At 38.1% G+C, this 25,503-nt stretch overlaps 3 protein-coding genes across 4 annotated transcripts; 1 reads left to right on the top strand and 2 right to left on the bottom strand.

Moving 5' to 3' along the window:
* Positions 1-3,980: 3,980 nt before the first annotated feature.
* mtfp1 (mitochondrial fission process 1) lies at positions 3,981-8,964 on the bottom strand. The gene is made up of 4 exons (XM_073841274.1): positions 8,789-8,964; positions 6,916-7,043; positions 6,605-6,837; positions 3,981-4,517 (listed from the first exon to the last, which is right to left on the bottom strand). The coding sequence occupies exons 1-4, from the start codon at positions 8,856-8,858 to the stop codon at positions 4,451-4,453; spliced, it is 498 nt and encodes a 165-aa protein (XP_073697375.1). The 5' UTR covers positions 8,859-8,964; the 3' UTR covers positions 3,981-4,450.
* An 807-nt stretch (positions 8,965-9,771) lies between these two features.
* Positions 9,772-16,720, top strand: lman2la (lectin, mannose-binding 2-like a). 2 transcript variants are annotated; one of them, XM_073840384.1, is made up of 9 exons: positions 9,772-9,948; positions 11,436-11,554; positions 12,799-12,916; positions 13,013-13,095; positions 14,568-14,600; positions 14,719-14,880; positions 14,954-15,068; positions 16,027-16,146; positions 16,234-16,720. In XM_073840384.1, the coding sequence occupies exons 1-9, from the start codon at positions 9,831-9,833 to the stop codon at positions 16,374-16,376; spliced, it is 1,011 nt and encodes a 336-aa protein (XP_073696485.1). In that variant the 5' UTR covers positions 9,772-9,830; the 3' UTR covers positions 16,377-16,720. The 2 variants fall into 2 exon arrangements, with proteins under 2 accessions (XP_073696485.1, XP_073696486.1); XM_073840385.1 differs by having other exon boundaries at positions 9,810-9,948; positions 10,769-11,554.
* Positions 16,721-18,985: 2,265 nt separating this feature from the next.
* wbp1 (WW domain binding protein 1) lies at positions 18,986-25,409 on the bottom strand. Its single transcript, XM_073840349.1, has 4 exons — positions 25,170-25,409; positions 23,906-24,008; positions 22,514-22,681; positions 18,986-20,986 (listed from the first exon to the last, which is right to left on the bottom strand). Exons 1-4 carry the CDS (start codon positions 25,230-25,232, stop codon positions 20,610-20,612), a joined length of 711 nt encoding a protein of 236 aa, XP_073696450.1. The 5' UTR covers positions 25,233-25,409; the 3' UTR covers positions 18,986-20,609.
* Positions 25,410-25,503: the final 94 nt, after the last annotated feature.

Consider the following 25,503-nt stretch of genomic DNA (forward strand, 5'->3'; position numbering starts at 1 on the left):
CTCCATATAATGGACTTCTATGGTGCCCCCGAGTTTGAACTTCCAAAATGCAGCTTCAAAGGGCTCTAAACGATCACAGCCGAGGAAAGAAGGGTCTAATCTAGCAAAAATGATCTAGAAAAAAAAGACAATTTATATACTTCTTGTCTAGCTCTGTGTGGAGATTAAAAAGTAAATAAATTGTAAATGTTTTTAGAAAATAACCGATCATTTCGCTAGATAAGACCCTTCTTTCTCAGCTGGGATCATTTAGAGCCCTTTGAAGCAGCATTTAAACTGCATTTTGGAAGTTCAAACTTGAGGGCACCATAGAAGTCCATTATATGGAGAGAAATCCTGAAATGTTTTCCTCAACAAAAAAAAAAAACACACAATTTCTTTACGACTGAAGAAAGAAAGAAAGACATGAACATCTTGGATGACAAGGGGTTGAGTACATTATTTGTAAATTTTTGTTCTGAAATCGAACTACTCCTTTAAGAGTTTTTTTTTTTTCTCCTTACTTTTTCCCTTACAAAAATGTATGGTACAGTTCAGTAAAAAAAATAAAAATAAAATAGCCTAAATAAAGAATTGACAAAGTTAGCGACCATTTATATTGTCTCAAAGATTAGACTTCACACTACTTCAAAATCGACTTTTACTGCCAACTTTGTCAACTAGCCATAAAATGAGATCTGATCACCTACAAGTCATAGATGCACTGGACCGATTGGGAAATGACAGGCAGCTCCGGCCGTCGGTCATAGATCAGCATGTTGGAGAATGTGACTTTATCCGCCGTCACCTGTGGAAGAGACCGGTGGAGTCAGCAAGACTATTTATCTGAATTAATCTCCAAATCACACTCATGTACCTGCTTGAAAAAGCCGCAGTCTCTCAGTAACACGTAGAAGAGCAGCGTGTCGTCGGACAACGTAAAGCTTGGCTGACAGTTTCCCAGCAGTGCTCTGGATGGATCCAGCTTCTGAAACAAATCCAGTCTGGGTCTCCACCGGACAGCAACCGAATCATCGTCGCCGCAGTCTACAGATAAATCTGAACACAAACAACGAACAAGTTAACGAACACACACATCTAACACAAAATGAGATGAGAAACGTACCGTGCTGAGCCATTGCAGCGGCTACAAACATCAACAAAAGGCGTCCTGAAATCATTTTAGCCAAACAAGAAGAGCAGCGTCTCTCCTGCTTTTAGTAGAGGTTGGAGGTAATCAGGTTAACCAGCGTCAGTTAAGCGTTAACTCAGTAACCAGCCGCTTTCTAACAGGTGAGAAACACAGGTGTAAATCACAACATCTTGGTACAAACACAATGGCAGGGGTCACCAGACTCGGTCCTGGAGGGCCAATCAACAAACAACTGGGTCAGTGAAGATCATGATATTGTTGCCTAATTGTAAAATAATTTTAACAACAACAATTTTAAAGTTGTCTTTGGTGTAAAAACACCTTTAAGCATATTTCATTTGTAAAACAGTGTTTTAAACCAAATATCACCATTATTTAAATGTCCCCAGGCCTGTGTCTGCCATTTTGATGATGAATACAATGCTTAATATGAGTGTTTTTGTTTTGTTTGATTTTTAAAGGAGTAGTTCAGTTTCAGAACAAAAATTTACAAATAATGTACTCTCCCCCTTGTCATTCAAGATGTTCATGCCTTTCTTTCTTCAGTCGTAAGGAATTTATGTTTTTTGAGTAAAACATTTCAGGATTTCTCTCCGTATAATGGACTTCTATGGTGCCCCCGAGTTTGAACTTCCAAAATGCAGCTTCAAAGGGCTCTAAACGATCACAGCCGAGGAAAGAAGTTACTTTTTAACCTCAAATGTTCATCTTGTCTAGCTCTGCAAGACAAGCATTTGAGATTAAAAAGTATATAAGATGTAATTTATTTTCATTTTTTTTAGAAAATAACCCGTTTTGCTAGAATAGCCTCTTCTTCCTCAGCTGGGATCGTTTAGAGCCCTCTGAAGCTGCGTTTAAACTGCATTTTGAAAGTTCAAACTCAGGGGCACCATAGAAGTCCATTATATGGAGAGAAATCCTGAAATGTTTTCCTCAAAAAACACCATTTCCTTACGACTAAAGAAAGAAAGACATGAACATTTTGGATGACAAGGCGGTGAGTAAATTATCTGTAAATTTTTGTTCTGCAAGTGAACTACTCCTTTAAATATTGTTTCACCTTATATATATCAGTAATAGTTTTCTATATATACCCATTTTTCAATGTGTATATATAAAGTAGCAATTGAAGTTATTTAGCGCCCAAAGACTGAAGTTCTTTACAAATACAAGCTTTTCTGAAGATGCATGACTTTTGCTTCTATAACAGATTACTGGCATATTAAAAGTGATAATGTCAATATACAATGCAATATTTTTAAATTTTAGGATTTTTTAATAACACAGCTGTCATAATTATTCAACCCCTGTTTAACATTGCTGTTTAGTAGCTTATTTGTATGGTGGGGAACAAAATTGTCTTAAAACACTATTAAACTTTTAGAAACTCTTAGAAACCAGAATTAGCTTGAGCTGTTACACATACATAGTTAACCCATGTATGTGCTGAAGCTTGAGTAGCTAATAAGTCAACAGAGCTCTCACAAAAGCTATAGAGAAGCTATAAAGAAGAAATAGTTTTATTACTTTAGAAAGTTTAAGGCTATATGAAGATTTCCAACACAGTAAATGTTCCTATAGACACAGCTGGCAGCCTTATTCCATAGTTTAAAATATGTTATACCAGAAAACCTTTCAGGGTGTTGAACAAAAAAGCACAATATCATAAAATGTTTGATCAGAACAACTGAGGAAAAACCTGCAATGTACAGTCAAGACTTGCAAGAGGAAAGGAGGAAAAACATTTCAATGGGCATAAGAACATTGGACAAGTATGGTCTTCATGTTGAGGCATCTTGACGAATACCACTCTTGACCAAGAAGAACAAAAAGGCTTGAACATGCTAAGATTCATTTGACCTGTGGAATTCTGGAAGATAGTTTTGTGGAGTGATGTGACCAAACTGGAACTTTTTGGACCCATGGATCAGCGGTATGTCTGGTGCAAAAAAAAAAGGCAAAACTTATAAGCAAAACCATCTTCATCATCAAATTTTGAGGTGGGTCAATCCTGTTATAGGAGTGTTTTACTGTTGCAGGAAGTGGAAATCATGACTGTATGAAGGACGTCATGGATTCTTTGAAGTATCAGGCCATTATGGCAAAAATTGTGATGCCTTTGGTGCAAAGATTGAAGCTGATGAACAATGGACTTCCCTACAGGACAGTCATCCCAAAGTATACATCCAAATCTACTTAAACTTCGTTCAGAGATCAGTCAGATTTTTCTTGAGTGTTCAGTCTCCAGATTTAATTCTTATTGAAAATATTTGGTTGGATTTGAAGAAACTAGACACAATAAGTGATCTGAAAGCTTTTCCGGCGAGAAATGGGCCAAGATTGCAGTAGAGAAGTGACGGAAGCTTTTAAGCACTTCCAAGCATTTTTTTTTTTTTGATGGTTTTAAAGAATAAACATTTCTGCAACAAATTTGACTTTTGGGGGTTGAATAATTATTGCAGGTCAAAGGGGTTAAATAATTTTGATTGCAACTGTATTTCCTAAGTATTACATTCATAAAAATAAATAAATATAAAGGTTTTTATATTGTCCACACGGTTATATTCAAGAAAAACCTAACAGAGTGGGAACATTTAGTGTACATAGTGCTAGTGACAGCAACAGATGTTTAAGCTGAAGAAGTAGTGTATTTAAACTTTATTACATTTTACATATGGTATGTTTTACGTGGTGCTTCCACCACAACCAAGTTCAAGCCAAATTAGTGTTGTATTGAGCTGTATGTCTCTCAAAGAATGCCTTGGTTCGCTGAGAATTGATTTACTGATAAACTTTTATTATGATGGAAACACCTTTCTGAATCAGATCAGATTGAGAAATAAACAGATTGTTGATTAAAAATATTTTTTAATGCCACTTTTTATGCTTCTGCAGAACATTTACAACTGAACTTGCATAGAGACTATGGCTTCATGAGAAATTCACCGGATCCCTTTACCATGAAATTAAACATTAATGACAGATCATCAGAAACAGAAATATTCCAGTATTTAGAAACTTAACCTTCACTAGTTTATCATTTGCACAGTTTGGAAACATACAGTACTGGATTCTTCAACTGTTCACCAGAAACATACAGACTTTAAAGAGCTCTAATAAAATGCAATAATGTGACAAAAGAGCTGACGTAAACATCTGAAAACAAACAACCGCACAGATAAAAACACATTATCATGTGAGACGCATGCAAACGAAGGTCTTTGAGAGGCACAGTTCATCTAAAAAGCCAGAAATAACGTCAAAGTCAGAGACGCTCATGCTGGCTGGAGGGGTCTGAGGTCAGTGTTGTCACAAGGCTCATTCACGTTTTTCTCCTTCCTCATAAAGCTTCCGCAGACTGGAGTCCAACAGGAAGTCCACCGACCTGATGAAGAACAAACAGACTGATATCAAAACACTGAGACACTTACATTTACAGATTTTTGATCGTGGACGATTAAAATGTCTCCACGATAAATATTGTACTATCATTCATATCTTACAGAGCCTGATTACTGGACATATCTTTCACGTCTGATTCGCTAATACTGTCAAAAACATGCAAAGATTACATATAAACACTGTTGGTCTAAAGTGTCTAAAAGTGAAAGTAAACAGTTGAGAAAAAAAACATGTGCGCCTGTATATTAGATGTGTGCAGCTCTTAAAGCGACAGAACTATACATGCTGCTGATTGTCATTAAAGGGACAGTTCACCCAAAAATTTAGTCACTCACATGTTGTCCCAAATCTCTATTAATAAAAAAGATATTTTGAAGAATGTGGATAACAGTAGCAGGGGAAAAATACTATGGAAGTAACCGTTTGGTTACCCACATTATTCAATATAAGTTTTATATTCAACATGTTTTATGCTTAAAAACAAACCTTGAGCGTGAGTAAATGAGGACAGAATTGTCATTTTAGGGTGATGGTAGGCTAATAAAACAAAACACAAAGTAAAATCACTCACTGCTCTCGACTGAAGAATACCCAGAAGCTACAACGATTTATCACGGCACATTAAAAAGCGCCAAAATGGTATTTATTGCTTGATTTTCCTAATGAAATCAACAGAATTTGAAATTTGAGACTTTGTTTCATTGCGATTTATTGGATGGGAGGCGCACTATGTACTGTTCATTCATCAACTGAAAACAGCATAGACCAAAAAATCGACTGGGATTTACAAATCGATATCGGTCATAAAAATAAGAATATATTAAAGGAGTAGTTCACTTTCAGAACAAATATTTACAGATAATGTACTCACCCTCTTGTCATCCTGGTCATAAAGAAATTGTTTTTTGAGTAAAACTTCTCAGGATTTCTCTCCATATAATGGACTTCTATGGTGCCCCCGAGTTTGAACTTCCAAAATGCAGCTTCAAAGGGCACTAAACGATCACAGCCGAGGAAAGAAGGGTCTTATCTAGCAAAACGTCTAGCAAAAATCTAGCAATACACTTTTTAACCTTAAATGCTCATCTTGTCTAGCTGGGCAAGACGAGCGTTTGAGATTAAAAAGTATACAAGTTATAAATGTTTTTCGAGAATAACCGATCGTTTGCTAGATAAGACCCTTGTTCCTCGGCTGGGATCATTTAGAGCCCTTTGAAGCTGCATTTAAACTGCATTTTGGAAGTTCAAACTCAGGGGCACCATAGAAGTCCAGTATATGGAGAGAAATCCTGAAATGTTTTCCTCAAAAACACCATTTCTTTACGGCTGAAGAAAGAAAGACATGAACATCTTGGATGACAAGGGGGTGAGTACATTATCTGCAAATTTTTGTTCTGAAAGTGAACCACTCCTTTAATAGCCGTCACTGCGTAGTTGCATAAAATAGCTGTTGAACATGAAAAGTTACTCATCTGTTCATCTGTTCTCTTCAAAATAAATGCATAAAGCCTATATCGAACTGTATATTCATAATTAAAAATGAAAATGTAAACAAAAAGAAATGTGTTTGTACAATTAAAATATGAAAATGACGGGTAATAATGGATTATGACGGATTATAACGCAACCTCTGGTATATAGTGTTTTATTTTTATATGTGTTCATTCGAATTCTTGAATGCTACTGATAAGTACGCCTACTGTTCCAGAAAATTCAAGCACTATTTGTTTTATTAGTGTATTATATGTATTTGTAACATGTAGCCTATCTTTGTTCTCCTTTTTTAATAACAAAGATAAAACAATGGCAAAGATTTTTATGTTCGCCCACTTTGGCCTAAATATCTGCCATTCTTTATATTTTATGTTTTGTTACCTTGGGGTTTTGGTTTTAAAATAGGGAAATTAGTTTGGCTGTACTGCTCAGAATACTTGTAAAATAGTAAAACCAACACGACAAAGAAGCGTGATAAAATCGTGATATTTTGGAAAAAAAATCATATGATATGATATTTTTTCCATATCGCTCACCCCTACTCTCACACAGTCACATACACACATGCTCTTTCACCTGTCGATAGGCTTGATGATGAAGGGGATGGTGGAGAGCCCAATAGCGGTGGTCGTCCACTTGCGCACAGGAAGTGGCCAGCGTGTGGTTTTTCCCAGCAGGAAGAGCGACGCAGCACAAACGCGGTTGATGGTGAATCCAGGAATGGCTACTGAAGCCAAAGCTTGCCAGACAAACGTGTCGACCACAGCGACAGCCACCCGCACCGCCTTTCCATGATCCTCAGTGTGAGCCTGCAGACACAAACCAGGCAAACCGTCAGAAGATGGTGGCCATCAGAGCCAGTCTGATCTAGACAGATTCAGACTCACCGCTGCTGCTTTCCTGCCTTTGTCCAGCGCGTCAGCAGACACGTATGCAGTGGCCACAGCGTAACTGGCCCACACAGCACTGACCGGCACTAGTGCACGAAACGCCTCACCCACCTCATTAGCGTAACCTGCGGATGCATATGCATATGTTAAACTTCATCAGAACCTCTTATCAAACACACAGAGCCGTTTATCATTGCTTTGACACAAAATACAGCCAATGACTACAGGGTCACTCCGTGTCAACTCAATCAGAGGTCCCCGGCTGAAATTTCTGATTTTTTTTGATTTGGCTGAATTATTAATTATTCTGAAGAAAGATAGACATGCATATTGATGAAAGCCAAAATTTTAAATTTTAAATTTTAAATGTCATGGATGAATATTTACTGAGTAAATGAATGATGCTAAAAATTCAGCTTTGAAATTACAAGAAATAAATTACATTTTAAAATATTTTCAAAAAGAAAATTATGTTAAATGGTAAAATGTTACTGTTTTGCTGTACTTTGTATAAAATAAAAGCAGGCTTAGTGAGCAGAAGAGTCTTCTTTAAAAAAAACTAAAAAATATTGGGTGAAAATCTTCACTAGTGTTATGAAGGATGAGTTGATCTGAGACTGTTTTTTAGTGCATTTTGAATGTGCAATGAACTGTTGCGTCAAACTGAAAGTTGGTTAGAGGAACTGTAGGAAGTGTTTAGAAAAAGTGAGCTAACTACTGAGAAATGTGTCATAGCACTTGTAAAAAAAAAAAACTGTAAAGAGTAAAGGTATTCAGTCAGACTAAAGCAATAATGTGTCTTTTAAAATGTCATGTCAACATTTTAGTGAGACTGAAGTCCAAACCAGACAGTAGCTTTAGTTTCATCCCATGCATAAAACTGTTAATCAGACTATACTTGTCTTCAAAATGGACATGACTGTGCGACATTAGCGTGCCAGAACATATTAAAAAAGGACAATGGAAAAAAAAATTAGAACTTTATTCAAAATGTCTGCAAGGGTTATGAGCTGTTTGCATGCTTATATTTTCTGCTGATTTATTTGGGAAGTTTTACTTAGTACAGTGAAAAGCTTTCGCAAAATTTTACAAATCCAAATTAAGACTTTGGCAGTCATTATACAAGAGTTGGTTCTGTTCCATAACAGCACTGGAACAGTTTTACTGTTACTGAACTATTTCAGATAGGAAAATAAACATGTCTGAAATGTCTGTTTCCTATGTTGACAGTGTTTTGTAAGGATAAAGCAACACACAGAAGCTGATCTGAAGTGTGTCGTGCACTAGATACTGTAATAATTACTGCTAAGTCCTGCTGAGAGACTCACGACTGAATCAGCCACAAACAATCCGTCTGATTACAGTCTTCAGTGTGTGTGTCAGTGTGATTGAATATGACCTTGTGTTTTTATATCCTGGTGGAGACTTAAACCTGAATACACACCAACTCACTGGGACCTGTATCACTGTGGGGACCTAAATTGAGGTCCCCATGGGTAAACAAGCTTATAAATCATACAAAATAAGTATGTTTGAGAATGTAAAAATGCAGAAGGTTTAAGCAAAGGTTAGGTTTAGGTGTTGGAGTTGGTGTATGGCAATAGAACATGTGGTTTTTACAAGAGTAGTAAATTTAGACATGTGTAAGAGTGTCCATCTCACCCTGATGAAGCCCAGAGGACATTAACACTTCAGTTTAATTCCTCTATTATGACCATTTATAAGCTGTAATAAGGCTAGTACAAAATACTGTCATAGCTGCTCAATTAGAAACACTAAAGAGCTCAATTAAAAACATGACAGACCAAATCAGACAAACACACAGGTGGGTAAGTAACTCCTGGAGGTCACATAAGTGTCTTTGACTCACCTAGAAATCTCACCCATGTGTCCCGATAAATATCCACTTCTTTGCTGTCTTTCTCTGGCGTGAGCTCCATCCTGACCCGCGTGTGTTTGTCTTTGATATCTGATACAGATCTCTGATCAGATCAGATGTTATATGTTGAGTTCTGATATTCACATGCAGTCAGACGCGCCATACTGCAGCTGAGCCAAGGGAGCGTCTACAAATCACACTCTCTGACAAACTTCACATCACAGGATTTTACCCACTGATCTATTATAGATCAGTGATTTTACCTTATCTGATGTTTCGGCTTCTTAAAAGTTAATTTACTATTTCTGTTAACCACATGGGGGCTTAAATCTAGACTGATGAGTGAGAGTGTAAAATCTCCACATTCTGCTAATATCAGATTCATCAAATAACAATCACCAGCCACTTGACAATATGTCCGTTTCATTGACTTTACATAAAATCGTGTATTATAAGTGTGAGGTTTGATAAAGCAACCTTCACTGTCTTAAATTGAAAGTCTGGTGTTGGTGTCCGTTTCCTCGTGATTTTTATCAGTGTCGTTTTACGATAGTCCCTAAATCAGTTCTTACAAAATATACTCCGGAAGTAAGACGACTCTATATTTATATTAATATTAATAATAACAATAACAATACATTAGTAATAAGTTACTATTTTGTAGATTTGTTTTGTGCATTCTCTAAAATTTTCTAAAATATGAGACGTGCATACAAATAAAACAATTATGTAAAATAAATAAAAAATAAGAGCAAATTCCGCCGTCTATAAAGGAGTGAAATATATAAAGAACATAAAGAGAGTAAGTAATCACTAACAAATCGCAAATCTTTTATGATCACAATTTCACAAACCTTCGGTCCAGTTTGCTGATGTGTGGGCGGGCTTTGATTTTATTGACAGGTGAGAGAGCCAATAGATGCGCGCCGTGTAAGAGCAGCAGCCAATCGGGTGGCAGCATTGACCGATAGTGGGATTCGATGGCCGCGAGCGTGTATTCGGTGGTCGCGTTTGAAAATCTTTGAATTAAATCATGATTTCTGGATCATCGTTGATTTTATTGGCAGCTTTCAGTGTTAGTTTATGTGATGACGGTCATGAAATGGAGGAGTTTTTAAAGAGAGAGTATTCTCTGTCCAAGCCATACCAGGGTAAGAGACACAAATGCAGTATCAATTCATCATTCTTGCGACTCTCTCATTTAGCTCTCTCTTCATCATAATTTTTATGCGTATATGATATACATTATCAGTATTGTGTGTGTTTAATGTCATGTCTTTGGCTTATGCATTAGATTGTGGGTGCGCAGCTAGTTATGAGTGTGTGTATCCTGATTTTATAGCCTATGGTATAATAACATGGGTACTACAACGTAAACATAGTTTATGAGTAAACCAAAAGGCTTAAAAACTTACTAAATTAAAATTGCTAGTAGTTTTCTGTAAGGTCATCACATATGCAAGAATGTGTGTGTGTGTGTGTGTGTGTGTGTGTGTGTGTGTGTGTGTGTGTGTGTGTGTGTGTGTGTGTGTGTGTGTGTGTGTGTGTACACTATCCCTATCAAATAAACTACAAATAATATCTCTTTCTCTATATATATATATGATAAACTAAACCAGTTGCATACCCGTTGTGTCATAAAAAATAATTAAACTTCAGAGATTTAACTTAACTTCAGTGCCTTACTTTAAAGTGCTGGTTCAACTTACCCCACAGCATTTGGCTTACTTTGCCCCATAGCTGGCATTTTTAAAAACAAAGCAAGCTTTCAGGCTAAAATTTGGCTAAAATGATTTGCATAGTTTTATATGTTGACAAATCATGCATCATAAATATTTTTCGACCTGGATCAATTTGTTTCGATGTAACAGCCATTACATCTGTTATGCTAAAATTTTACTTTGACAAGCCAAAAGATTTTAGAGTAAATGGGTGCCTTACACTTCTCCCATGTGTTTCTCCTTTTCACAGTCTGGCTGAAATGTTGTGTGATTCCAAAATGCATGGTCACATGACAGTAAAGTATACAGTTGCCAAGATACAGGGGGTGGCTCAATTTACCCCACTCTTCCCTACCTGGTTTTCCATGTGGACCAAATGCCCAACAAGGATAGTAATACCAGTAAATTTGAACAATGTGGGGACATTTTTGGTCCCTGTGTGGAAAACAGCTTATTAACCACACAGAATTGAGTTGTTTTTTTAAATGTAAAAATGCAGAAAGTTTTGTGTGCAGAGAAGGGTTATAAAGGAATAGAAAATACATTTTGTACAGTAGAAAAACCATTACACCTATGAAATTTACCCACAACAGATGTTGCATGTGTGTACGTGTGTAACTATACTTGTGAGGACCAAATGTCCTCACTTTTATTGTGAAATACCACTATTGAGGACATTTTACTGGTTGTTACTAGTTAAAAATGTTTATGAATCAGCCAAAAGATGTTTTTAATTAAGTCTATTGTTCTGCACATGTTTCTGTGATGGGTAAGTTTAGGAGTGGGGGTTGGGTTAGGCTGGGATAAAAAAAAATCATTAAACTGACTAAATCAATGGAAGTCTGTGCAATGTCCTCTGCAATATAGTCAAACAAACATGTATGTATTGTATATTTTATGCTGTGTGTGTGTTGCAGGTATTGGTGTGTCAGGTTCGTCTCACTGGGAGCTGATGGGAGACGCTCTGGTCACCACCGATTTTGTGCGTCTCACTCCAGACCAGCAGAGCAAACAGGGAGCCATATGGAGCCGAATAGTGAGTCGTCATCACTTACTAGAGTGCTTACTACAGCTGCCATGCCATTCACATTACAGTTGAGGTCAAAGGTTTACATCCCCTTTTTAGAATCTGCTAAATGTTAATTATTTTACCAAAATAAGAGGGATCATACAAAATACATGTTATTGTTTAATTAATACTGACCTAAATAAGATATTTCACATAAAAGATGATTACATATAGCCACAATAGAAAATAATAGTTGAATTTATTTTTTTAAAAATGGCCCCGTTCAAAAGTTTACATCCCCTTGATTCTTAAAACTGTGTAGTTACCTGAATGGTCCGTTGTTTGTCCCGAACAGTCCCAAACTGTTTCAGCATTTTGGTGTATTTTAACCCTTTCCTACAATGACTTTATGATTTTGAGATCCATCTTTTCACACTGAGGACAACTGAGGGGACTCAAATGCAACTATTACAGAAGGTTCAAACACTCACTGATGCTCCAGAAGGAAAAATGATGCATTAAGAGCTGAAAACTTTTTGAATTTGAAGATCAGAGTAAATTTAACTTATTTTGTCTTCTGGGAAACATGTAACTTTCTTCTGTAGCATATAAAAGGCAGTACTAAATTAAAAAGTATGATATTTAGGCAAAATAAGAAAAATGTACATATCTTCATTCTGTTCTCTTAATGTGTGTTTTTCCTTCTGAAGAATCAGTGAGCGTTTGAACCTTCTGTAATAGTTGCATTTGAGTCCCTCAGTTGTCCAAAATCATACAGTCATTGCTGGAAAGGGTTCAAATACACAAAAATACTGGAAAACCAAATAATTTCTGGGACCTGAAGGATTTTTCTGTTCAGAAAAAACAAGGGACTCATGAACAACTATCACTAAACCAAAAAAAAAAAAAAACACACAGCTGTGGATCATTCAGGGAAGAATACAGTAATAAAAATCAAGGGAATGTAAACTTTTGTGGACTATATGTAAACATTTTTTATGTGAACTATCTTATTCAGGTCAGTACTAAATAATCAATAACTTGCATTTTGTATAATACCTCTTATTTTGGTGAAATAATTAACATTTTGCAGATTCTGAAAGGCGAATGTAAATTTTGACCTCAACTGTAAGAGTAGTGTCTTTGTAGTGACATTCTTATTAAATCATAACTCTAACCAACTTCTAACCATTAATCAGAGGAAAAGTCTATTGTTCAAGCTGACCTTGCAACCAGCAAATACTATGACTAAACACGGTTTGTGTGTGTAGCCGTGCCATCTGAGGGACTGGGAACTACAGGTTCATTTTAAGATTCACGGTCAAGGGAAGAAGAATCTGAACGGTGACGGTCTGGCCATCTGGTACACCAAAGAGCGCATGCAGAAAGGTCAGAGCAGCAGATGCTTGTTTTATCAAATCGAGACTGATCTCCGGTCAGAGTTTGTTTGTTAATGACTGTAGATCATCCCTCACCTGTCTGCAGGTCCAGTGTTTGGAAACAGGGATTTCTTCACAGGACTTGGTGTGTATGTGGACACTTACCCCAATGAGGAGAAACTCCTGGAGGTATAGAAATCCAACACTGCCAGCACAACCAATGACAAACCTATATATATATAGACAGTGCCTTGCGAAATTATTCAATTATTCATTTGGAAAATTTGCAAATCTGGTTTTTGCTTTGTCATTATTATGGTGTATGGAGTGTAAATTTGACAAATTTATTAAAAATAAAACACTGAAATAAGTACATTGCATAAGTATTCATACCCTTAACTCAGTACATAGTTGAAGCACCTTTACAGCCTCAAGTCTTTTTGGGTATGATGTGACAAGCTTTGCACATCTGCATTTGGCAATTATCTGCCATTCTTTGCCTCACCTTTTCACCTCTCAAGCTCTGTCAGCTTGGATGGGGACTGGCAGACATTTTCTAGAGTCCTAGTTGTTCCAATCGTCTTCCATTATGAATAATGCTTCTGTGAACCTTCAATGCAGCAGATTTTTTTCTGAACTCTTCCCTAGATAATTTCCCGGAACGCAAGTCTGTCACTGAGCTCTACAGGCAGTTATCTTGACCTCAGGACTTGGTTTTTGCTCTGATATGCATTTTCAGCTGAGAGGTGTGTGCCTTTCTAAATCATACTCATTCAAATGAATTTGCCACAGTTTAACCCCACTCGAAGTGTAGAAGCAATATGAATGCTCCTGAGCTAAATTTCGAGTGTCCCGGAAATATGAATACTTATGCGACGGGATTTTTTCAGTTTTTTATTTTTAATAAATTTGCACAAATGTTAAAAACGTATTTTTTGCTTTGCCATTGTGGAGTAGGGAGTGTAGATTGATGTGGGAAAAAAGTAATTTATAGTAGTTTAACATAAGGCAGCAACATAACAAAATGTGAAAAAAATGAAGGGGTATGAATAATTTCGCAAGGCACTGTATCTGTGTACAGGACTGAGAACGTGTTTTTTACTTCACAAAGACATCTTAGTAACACTTTATTTATATCTTGTTACACATGTTACATGTACTTATTATAATAACACTTAATTATACATAATTATATACAAATAACCCTAAGCCAAACCCTAATCTTAACCCTAACCATATAGCAAGTACACATAGTTAATTGATATTACTTAGTACTTAAATGTATAATTCAAACCTGTGTGACTGACTTTTGTAAAATAAAATATTTTCATTAGATCATTAGAGCCCATTGACTATATGATCAAAAACACTGAAACATTTTTCAAAATAGCTTGTGTTTCAAAGAAGAAGGTCATGCAGTTATGAACATACAGGTTAAAGATTAAGACATAAATTTTTAAAACATCCATTCATGATGAGAGCTGATGAATCACTCACAATGTGTTTGTATTTCAAACCTGATTCAAGAGCACATAGCCACATTTACATGATTACAGTGAACACTTCTGCAGTGTTTTCAGAGTAGTCAGACTTCTGCGGACACATGTATGTTTTGACACGTCTCCTTTGTGTGTGTTTAATGTGTTTGTGTCTATTTGTAGGCCCAGAGGAAGAGATACACGCCCCGCTCAGAGGTAACAGTCGCTCAGCAGCTCTACTCAGACTAGTCAAGTCCTTCAAAGTGTCAGTGTTGACTAGTTGTGTATCACATGTTAAGTTCATTCCGCTGTCGTTTCTTCTGCTCATCATCAGAGGATATTCCCGTACGTGTTGGCCATGGTGGGCAACGGCACTATCAGCTATGATCACGAGCGGGATGGGCGGCCCACAGAACTGGGCGGCTGTAACGCCATGGTGCGCAACCTAAAGCATGACAGCTTCCTGTTCATCAGATACGTCCGGCGCAGACTCACGGTGAGAGACACCTGCCATAGATGCAGACTGTTCTACCTGATGTCACACTGACATATGTGTGTGTTTGGTGCAGATCATGCTGGATATCGATGGGCAGCATGAGTGGAGAGACTGTCTGGATGTTCCCGGCGTGCGTCTGCCACAGGGCTTCTACTTTGGTGCCTCGGCTATCACTGGAGATCTGTCAGGTGACGAGTGCCACCTAAACCATTAGTCCACATTAATAGCAAATAGTTTTGCTCTTAAATACTCATTTAATCTCACATGCCGTAATGTAAGGGCCTGCAATTTGTGTATTTGAACCCTTTCCAACAATGACTGTATGATTTTGAGATGCATCTTTTCACACTGAGGACAACTGAAGGACTCATATGCAACTATTACGGACGGTTCAAACGCTCACTGATGCTCCAGAAGGAAAAACAATGTAACAATGTGAGCTAGGGGTGTAAACTTTTTTTTTTTTTGCCTAAATATCATTTTTTTTTCATTTAGTATGCCCTTTATAAGCTAAAAAAAAAGATACTTACAAGTTTTCCAGAAGACAAACTAAGTTAAATTTACCCTGATCTTCAAATTCAAAAAGTGTTTACCATCTAGCTCTTAATGCATTGTGTTTCCTCCTGGAGCATCAGTGAGCATTCGAACCTTCTGTAATAGTAACATATGAGTCCCTCAGTTGTCTTCATTGTGAAAAAATGGATCTCAAAATCATACAGTCATTGTTGGAAAGGGTTCAAATACACAAAAAAACAAAGGATTTGTGGGACCTGCAAGGTTTTTAAGAAGAGTAGAGGGCAGTTTAACTGTTGAGGACAAACAAGGGACTCGTGAACAACTATCACTAAACAAAAAACACAGTTGTGGATCATTCAGGTAACAACACAGTATTAAGAATCAAGTGTATGTAAAGTTCAAAGCTGGTTGTATTTATTAGTTAGAATATGTGTGACTCAGTTTTTAATTACAGGAGCTAAATAATCGATCAAAGGCTAGTGATTAACTGATAAAATAATTGTTGATTAGTCGATTAATCAATCTAATGATCATTGGATTGAATGATTTTCAGAATAATTGTTTGTTGCAAGCCGAACGCCACACGCAATCCTCATGATGTCATGATCCTCGTGCATGTGTGTGTGTCAGATAACCATGACCTGATCTCCATGAAGCTCTACCAGCTGACCATCCTACGCAGCAAACAGGAGGATGAGGAGGAACAGACGGTGCTGATACCCAGCGTGGACAATATGGAGCTGCTGAGACGTGAGTACGGGCTGAAGATGAGCGAACATATGCTGACATGCTGATTTGCAGACAAGTAACGTGTGTGTGCGTGTGTGTGTGTCTCAGCGTATGCAGACGTGGAGGGCATGAGCAGCATCGCCATTTTCTTCAGCGTGCTCTTCTCCATGCTGGGTGTGTTTCTGCTGGTGGTGGTGGGACTCGTGCTGTACGGACACTGGAGCGAAAGCAGGCGGAAACGCTTCTACTAACCCGCTTTCGTCTCAGCCTCTCCTGTCTGAATGTTTTTGCACTGTATGAATGACGTGATCCACTGAACTTCTGACCATATTGACCTCTGAACACTCGCCATCAGGTTTCAGCTTCAGTAGAGATCAGACATGATAATGAGAGCATCACGAGATCTGAACTCTCTCATCCTCCGCTTCTGTAGCCTTCATTTTCACAACAGATGCCATATTTATTCTTTATTATTTATTTATTTATTGTACAGGACATGTACCATTTTGTTTGATGGCAAAATGATTGTCTGTGTCGATTAAAATGGGAAATCTATAGATCTTATGGAATCTAAATTAAAGTTTTGTTCCTTTTACTCTCTGTTATTATTATGCCATTGCCTTTGCATTATTATGCTACTTTCTCTGAGATGAAAGTGAATGCTAAAGTAGAGAGATCAGGTTGCACAAACTAACCAGCTAGTCAAAACCAAAATGAGCAAATTATCAGCACATAGTTATTTCACAGTATTTATTTCTATAGTGTTTCATACAACACAGATTGTTTCAAAACCGCTTCACGGACATACAGTGCATCCAGAAAGTATTCACAGCTCTTCACTTTTACCACGTTTTATCATGTTACAGCCTTAATTCCAAAATGGATTAAATGGATTATTTTCCTCAAAATTCTACAAACAATACCCCATAAGGACAACGTGAAAGAAGTTTGTTGGAAATCTTTGCCAATTATTAAAAAATAAAAAATAATTCACATGTAAGTATTCACAGCCTTTGCTCAATACTTTGGTGAAGCACCTTTAGAACCAATCACAGCCTCAAGTCTTTTTGTGTATGATGTGACAAGCTTTACTCATCATCATTTGGCAATTATCTGTCATTCTTGTCCTCATCTCTTCACCTCTCAAGCTCTGTCAAGTTGGACGGGGGCAGACAGACATTTTCAAGTTTTTCCAGAAATGTTTGATTGGGTTCAAGCCCAGGCTCTGGCACCTTGTACCTTCCACAATGAATAGTTTAGTATTCTTTTATGACTGTTAAACTTGAAGGGGTCATCAGAGGCAAGACTAACTTTTCCAAGTTGTTTAAACATTAGTGTGTGTTGGCAGTTTGTGTACACAACCACCCTACAATGATAAAAAATCCACCCAGTGGTATTTTTTTAATCTTTAAAAGTAAAAAGTTAAAAATGAACAAACACGAATGTTGTCAAGTTTCTTGCCCTGGAAATACTGGTTGAGTTTGTCCAACAACAAATGCATTTTGTTTATGTTTTTGCACTCTTCTCCTTAATTTGTTAACTTTTCTCCAAATGTTTTTCCCGGTCGATCGATTAGTACAGCCCAAAACATGACAATAATTGACTATTTTCAGAAGCAATAATCAGCAAAAGTTTGAGTTTCATTCGGTTCAGTGGAATTGTTTACATTTAATGCTGCCAATATGGCCGATTGATGACGAGTCGTGAAAACAATCTATTGTTGTTTGACATCTGAGATCACAAAATCAGAGATGCCTGTAAAAATGGCTTCTGAATTTCCAGAGAACACTTCAGTCGCTCCAATAAAGATAAGTAAACATTTGACATTTAAAATCTTACAAGTTACACATACCTCAGTTCCCTCTCATAATCTCCATTAATCAGTATGTCTCAGGCAGCATTTGAAGGAATAATTCACCTATAATGACTCAGGAGTTGTTGGAGGTGAGGTGCGTCTGTGTGAGGATTACCTTCCCATTTTATCAGTACAGAAACTGGCCATTTCCTGTGAATGTGTCAGATTTATGATACATTAGCCAGGGTATAGAAGCACCTAACCCTGATTTTAAGCCTAAAACTGACATTTTCTGAAAAGTTATCCCTCAATTCTGATTGGTTGATTGAAATTTTGAACGTTGTACTTGGTGAAATCACATTCACCCATGTTAAAGGTGCAGCATGTAATACTGACCACTAGCGGTTGAAATGAGTGCTGCACTTCATCCTGAGACTCGACTCTCCTGCGGGTTGCCAGATTGAGGACAAGCAAAAGGAATCAGCGTAAATACTGCAGCAGCAACACTAGTATTACCTCTCAAAAGAGTTAAATATCAATGCTGAAGATTATGTTTTAGTCCATTAGAAATATCTTTAATTGTTAAAGGGATCCTATTATGCTTTTTCACTTTTTGAATTTTAGCCAGTGTGTTGTGCGTATGTTTGGACATAAAAAACATCTACAAAGTTACAAATCTCAAAGTCAGCGCAGTGGGACTGCTAACCAATCACAACACTTTTCGTTTTTTAAAAGGGGGAGGAAAGCTATTGTAATTATGTAAAAACACATTTTTCAAACAACCAACCATGAGAGCATGTTCTAGTGCACCCAAAAAACAAAATAAAGACTTTGAAAAGGGCATAATAAGACCCCTTTAACAAATCATAACACTGCATTTGATGTCAAAAATAAGAGAAGTCTGATTATCAGCCTTGCAGCAGGAGTTCTACAAGTTCTGTAAGTGATTTATCGGTAATAAGCTGGTCAAGAATGGCGTGAAGGCTAGTAGTAATCATCAGTACAATTAAGTCTGGATCAAACTTTATGTGAGCAGATGAACAACAGAAACACAGACGGACAAGCTCAGTGCCAAAGCTGGTTTATTGTTTTTATTACAAAAATAAAATACAAATGACTATAGAGACACAGCAGACGTCTTACTAAAGAACCGACAGTAGAAACGCCACAGCTCTCAGTGCTGAAACCACAAACGTGTCTGTAGGTCTGTGAGCATCTCCACATCAGCTGCTGTTTGGCAGAAATCATCATCATCATCATCATCATCACTAGCTGCTATCAGAAAACCTCACGGACTGTCAGATGAGTCAAGTAAATGCGTTACACACTTCAGCGGAGCACTACTATTATAAATGAGTATGAAATCAAAACAGCTCGACGTGCTTATAGAAGAACCGTGATGCAGGTTTGCGCTGTGATTTGGCTCGATATTAAATGTTTTTTTTATTATTAAACACATTTGACAACAGACTTGGAGCTGCTCAATGTCAAAGGCTTCATATTTGAGAGCACCTGCATAACGCAACAGACACTCAAACGCCTCAGATTTCACCTTTAAATGGTGATCACTTTATCCTAAACAAAGGCGTTACGAACACAGAGTTAGTCGACAAACTAAGAGAAACAAACATCATGACAGACTGACACAGTAATACGTGTCCAGTGAAGAAATGAACATGAACGCATTCGATTTGATTACACAGAAAAGAAGTCAATCGCATTAACATGAACGGTATTGCTAATCAAGATGCTGCAGTGTTACTGCAGCTCACAATGGAGAGTCCTCGTCTTTTTGCATAGACTAGTTAATCTGGATCTCCACCGGGAAAGGCACAGAATCTGTAAACTGGGTTGGAGTTGAAGAACTTTGTAAGGACAACGGCGTCCTTCAGTGCAACAGGAAACAAACCGGGGTTTGCAGCCGCGTTCAGAGGGCTGTCAGAAACACGTTCACAGAAACAAGCGCGATGGACAAGAAAACCAATTGGAAACATTCCGATCTTGATTTCAGCCCTTAATTTAGGTCACCGATCACATAATCTGCCGTCCGATCAGACAGGAAGTGAAGGCTGACTCATGCAGCTATCAGCCTCTCCAACACGACACACATCGCCTTCATTTGTGGCGTCATCTGACTATATCTGTGCTTCACTAATAAACATAAATCATAAAGGTGAGCCATGTGACTGCAGCAGGTGTCTCACGCACACACACGGGACGCCACGTCCTGTTTGACACATGCTTGTTTACTGCAGCGTGTGAATCAGGTAAGGCCACGATGAGATACATGCGCATGAGACAATCAGCCGACTGTGTTTATCTGCTCTACCCGCGCTCATGGGATTCCTCAGCACACAAACATCATTTAAAGCGACGTGCCACCCTGTGTGTGTTTGAGACTCTGTGTGTGTGTGTTTCCTGTGGGAGGAGATACATGTCGCTCTGTGTGTGTGTGTGTGTATATATATCTCCGGCGGGAGGAGCCGCGCGTCGCTCTGGGCTGAAGTCTTGGTGCAGCTGTGAGAAACAAACAGTGGTCTGGATCATTCACTTAGTCTGTGAGAGGAAAGCGAGAAGGATGCTGGGAAACGGACACACGACGCAGTCAGACTGTAGAAACGCACTTAAGCCGCTTTGACGCTCAGGAGCCAAAGTCTCTCACTCCCTCATTCCTGAACCCGACAGCGTGTCACACCCGGTGGTCGGTGGCAGCAGCGGGTTCTGGCGAGAATTCTTTGCCGGCGAGGGTTTCACGCTCTGAGCAGCATTCGCCATCGGCTCCCTGACACAGCGATTCCTCCTCAGGCCCCGAACCCTCATCCACATCCAGTTGGCACACGCACACCTCGATGCCCGAGTCGCCCGTCACGTGTCTGCGCCGGCCATTAGGCTCCTCGTCCTCCTCCACAGGTGTCTCCTGCACGGGTGGCTCCAGAACCACGGCTGCCTCGGTCCGGCTGCTGAGCGCTGGGACATCCGGCGGAGACTCTGAGTAGGGTGGAGGGGGCGTAGGCGGGTGGGCAATCACCTCCTCATAGTCGGGCAGCTTACAGTCTGTCCAGAACCCTGAAAGTGACGGTCACAAACGGTCAGAGTGTTGCTCAACTTGACCAAAATAACAGAAGCACGGACAGCTGCTGTGCTCGTGTCAGAGCTGACGTGACACACGTGTTATAGCCCCTCATCACTGAATAGATGACAGGAGCACGTCAGTAGAAGCTGGATGAGTGTTTGCATTAGGTCTGTCACTATCGATTATTTTGGTAATCGAGTAATGTCAATTATTCTAACAATTAATCGAATTATATTTGTGTAATAAGTTAACAATAGCCTTTAAAATGACTTAAGTACATATATAATAGCAATGATGCTATAATAATTAATTCAAATAAAGTATCAAAAGCAAGCAGTCATATGGTTTTATTGAACAAAACTGTTCAAATACATAATGTATTATAAACAGTAAAGCTAATGTACATAACGCATTCTAACAAATGCCTGCAGAGGGTGCCAACGGCCTGACGATTGTTTTGTTTTTTTACTTTAATATTTGTTTCATCCTTGTTTAATATTGACTCAACAAACATTTAATTCAAATGTCCACTTAATCTTTAACATTTGGCCATTTCTTTACGACAGAAATGATGCAGACACTGTAATTTGTTGAATATGTGGACATCAAAATGTGTAAACTCAGGGCGAGTGTTTAAACCTTTCTTTTGAAATCGCGATGAACAGTTAGCACATAGAGAAGAGATGTACTGAAGTGTCCTGTGTTTGCGTAGGGTTATAAATCATATACCTTACAAATCTGATGAAATAGCACACGTTGGCACACATTTAACTGAATCGTAGCGTTTGCGAATTTTTAATAGGATTATGCTTTATTATCATTTTAAATGGGTTAAATATATGGAATGCGCCACTTCCGGTATTTTGCCGATTACTCAACACAGGCAAAATGCAATCAAGGATTTTTTAAAATCGAATACTCGAATAGAATCGAGGAATCATTACAGCCCTAGTTTGCATGCGTCTAACTAGCTGGCATGAATGCAGTTAACTGGTTGGTCTTATGATGGACTGATAAACTAGGCTAAATATGGATTACACTTCTGAACGTAAATTTGTTTATAATGAAAAATGATGAAAGTGATACCATAAAGCACCATGACAGTTCTTCACATGACTCTTCTGATATTGTATGACTATCCAACATCACTGAGGTTTGCCTTCAATGAAAAACAGCAGCTTTGGACTTCTGCAGGATTTTTAAGCTCAAATTTAAGACTTTTCAAAACCTTTTTTAAGACCTGCACAAATAAAGTTAATACTATATGAGCGGGGTAGGGCAATAGTACCATATTAAACTGTAAAATTACTGTAAAAAGCATAATTTACAGTTCAGATACAAGTTCTCACAAAAAAACTAAAGTTTTATGAAATGAATGAACTTTACATTTCAGCTTTAATGTGCAGGAACTTGTGTCAGAGACGAGTCACACTATGGCGAGCTGCTGAACGCTCCCGTGAGCTGATGACGGTGTCACAGGTTATGCATCTGTGATGGTGTGGTGTGGATGCGGTACTCACGCAGGTTGAGAGGAGGAGGAGTGATGAAGGAGCTGGAGGCGCCCTGATATGCCATCAGACTGATCTCTCTCTGTCTTTGCTCCTGCTGCAGACGCATCTTGACGCGCCTGTGTCTGTAGGCACAGCAGCAGCTCAGCATGATGATGAGGGTCCAGACCAACCAGAACCCTACAGACACACAATCATCATCATCAGTCATAGAGTCACACTACTCTAAATATCATGTGATCAGTGCTGCCACTAAATGCATCTCTGGATGATTAACAGGCAGCACTTCACCTACAGCGTCACGTGAGATTTGGACTTTGTGATGAAATCATTAATACCAATAACTGACTTAACCAATTAATTGTTGATTAATCCATTCCGGCACAAATGTGTTTCGGCACTTACGGTAACTTACGTACAGATATACAATGCACAGCACAAATGAGTACACCCCCTCTGAAACTTAGAAGACATGTTAGCCTTCTTTAGAGATATTCCAATAAGCCAGCTTAATCAGTTACCAACAAAGCATGTCAAAATTATTCAGGAAAATAAGATTTTCTCATAAAAGTGTGAAAATGTGAGCAGGAGAAATACCTGGCTAAAGCTATTTAAAAAAAAAAAAGATTCAGCCTGCAGAAGAGACATGCATGGTTGTTTATCCACACCACAACTACCTACTGTAGCCAAAGCATATTAAACTCATTCAGGCTTTTCCAAAGCCCATATTTACAAAATATAGACTTCTGGGAAACCATAATCTGGTACCACAAGGCCAAGTCAATCATTTATATATTCATTGTCACAAGGTGAAAATCCTTCAGTGGACAAGCATTACACCCAATCTTAACTTTCTTGAGCACCTGTGGGGGATTCTGTAGAGACAAGTTGAGTAACACTCCCCATTAGAGATCAGGAGCTCGCCATTCAGGAGTTAAAACAGGACAGATGTGAAAATTTATAATGAATTTAAACACTTAGTGCCACAAAGGGTCTGAGCAGTGTACTTAAATTATAGAGGACATACGAAGTACTAGAATAGTACTAGAGAGGAACCATACTCATTTATGCTGTGCACTGCATACACCGGTGATATTTAAAGTTCTCCACATGCTTTAACATTAACAGTTATTAAAATTCCTAGTAAGGATCATCACTGGATATAAAGTAATGCAAATCATTCTGTCCACACAATGATTATACATGAGAAATTATCATCATATGAAGTTGTCAGAGTTTAAATAATACACATTACATTGATTTAACATTGACAATGTAGAGGTAAGTGTATTTAAATAACATTTTAATGTCATATATAAAAACTAAATAAATCTCATGTGAGCCTGAACACCATAAGTGTGTGTGTGTGTTTGTGTGTGAGACACATGAAGCTGCTGCACTTACACCAGAGCTCGTAATAGTACGTGCAGCACTCGGTCTCGCCACAACAGTAGCCCATCTCACAGCGGTACTGTTCATTGTTCACGCCGAAACAAAACTCCTTCCCCTGTCAAACAAACACAAGCATTGAGTGGAAGACAATAGCACAGATCTGAGCTCTTCATCATGCGCACTCCAGGCTTTACATCAGTGTTTGTGTCTGAGGACTGACAGTAAACACGCAGAACACTCAGAGAAAGAGTGTGAGCACAAAGACAGCAGACTCGCCACTCAAAATCTGATTTCTGTGTCAAAATTCACATATGTGAGCCTGGACCACAAAACCAATCTTACGTAGCACGGGTACCAAAAATACATTGTATGAGTCAAAATTAACGATTTTTCTTTTATGCTAAAAATCATTAGGATATTAAGTAAAGATCATGTTCTATTAAGATATTTTGTAAATTTCCTACCGTAAATATATCAAAACTTAAGTTTTGATTAGTGATACGCATTCATTCGGACAACTTTAAAGGTGATTTCCTTATTATTTTTGCACACTCAGATTCCAGATTTTCAAATAGTTTTATCTCAGCCAAATATTGTCCAAACCTAACAAACCACACATCAATGGAAAGCTTATTTATTCAGCTTTCAGATAAACTGACCCTTATGACTAGTTTTGTTGTTCAGGGTCACAAATATGAAATTATAAGGACAAAGCAATGCAACTAAAGTTAAAATCAATCAATAAATAAATATGAACCATTATACATGTACATAATAAAATCAATGAAAGTGAGTCCTCACATAAAACACTGTATATATCAATAAAAAAATGCTGTGTTTCCTGTTGGACAGGTGAGTCATTATGTATTTGCTTGTTCGCTATAATGAGCGCTAGATCTTTTATCTACACAATGACCTTTAAAAACAATAAGTACCAAACCTAAACCCTTACATACACAAACACAACAACCTACATATACACTAAATAAACACTGCGGAAACCCCACAATCACAAACACTGAAGTACAGCCCATCAACAAGGACAATGTTTTGTCTCGAATCTCTTCATCTCCTAAATGTCCGTGATTTTAAAATGTTAAATATTTATATTGATTAAAAAAATACCCACTCAGAACGGACTTATTATCTTTATAACCATTGTTCCACGATGTTGGTTTATGTCTTTATTTGAGTTGTTTACCGAGGCCTTGCACCGCGCTGATCCCGGAGCTCGAGTTCAACACTCGCCGCCTCAGAGGCCGCATAAACGGCTTACCTGAACTAAACACGTCCCTGTGCAGAGAAGCCCCACCACGGAGCCCAGCAGCTTCTGCGGCATCTTGCTGCGTTTTTCTTTCCAAACTCGAGCGGAATCATAAAGATTCAGTTGAACAGACGTGATGACCGTCCGCGCGACATGTCTGTGTTCATGAATGTGATTTCATGTGATCCACATACAGAGGGCAGCAACATCACACAGACGCAACAATAACAGCAGTAAAAGCGGCACTGAAGCCGCTGAATGCTGAAACACATCCGCTGCTGCTTCTCATTATATCTCGGTAAGTACGTGACTTTTACGTTATATTTATCGGTCTATTAAATAAAAT

This window comes from Garra rufa, chromosome 5, assembly GCF_049309525.1.
Source record: "Garra rufa chromosome 5, GarRuf1.0, whole genome shotgun sequence".
In the NCBI taxonomy this organism is placed as follows: Eukaryota; Metazoa; Chordata; class Actinopteri; order Cypriniformes; family Cyprinidae; genus Garra; species Garra rufa.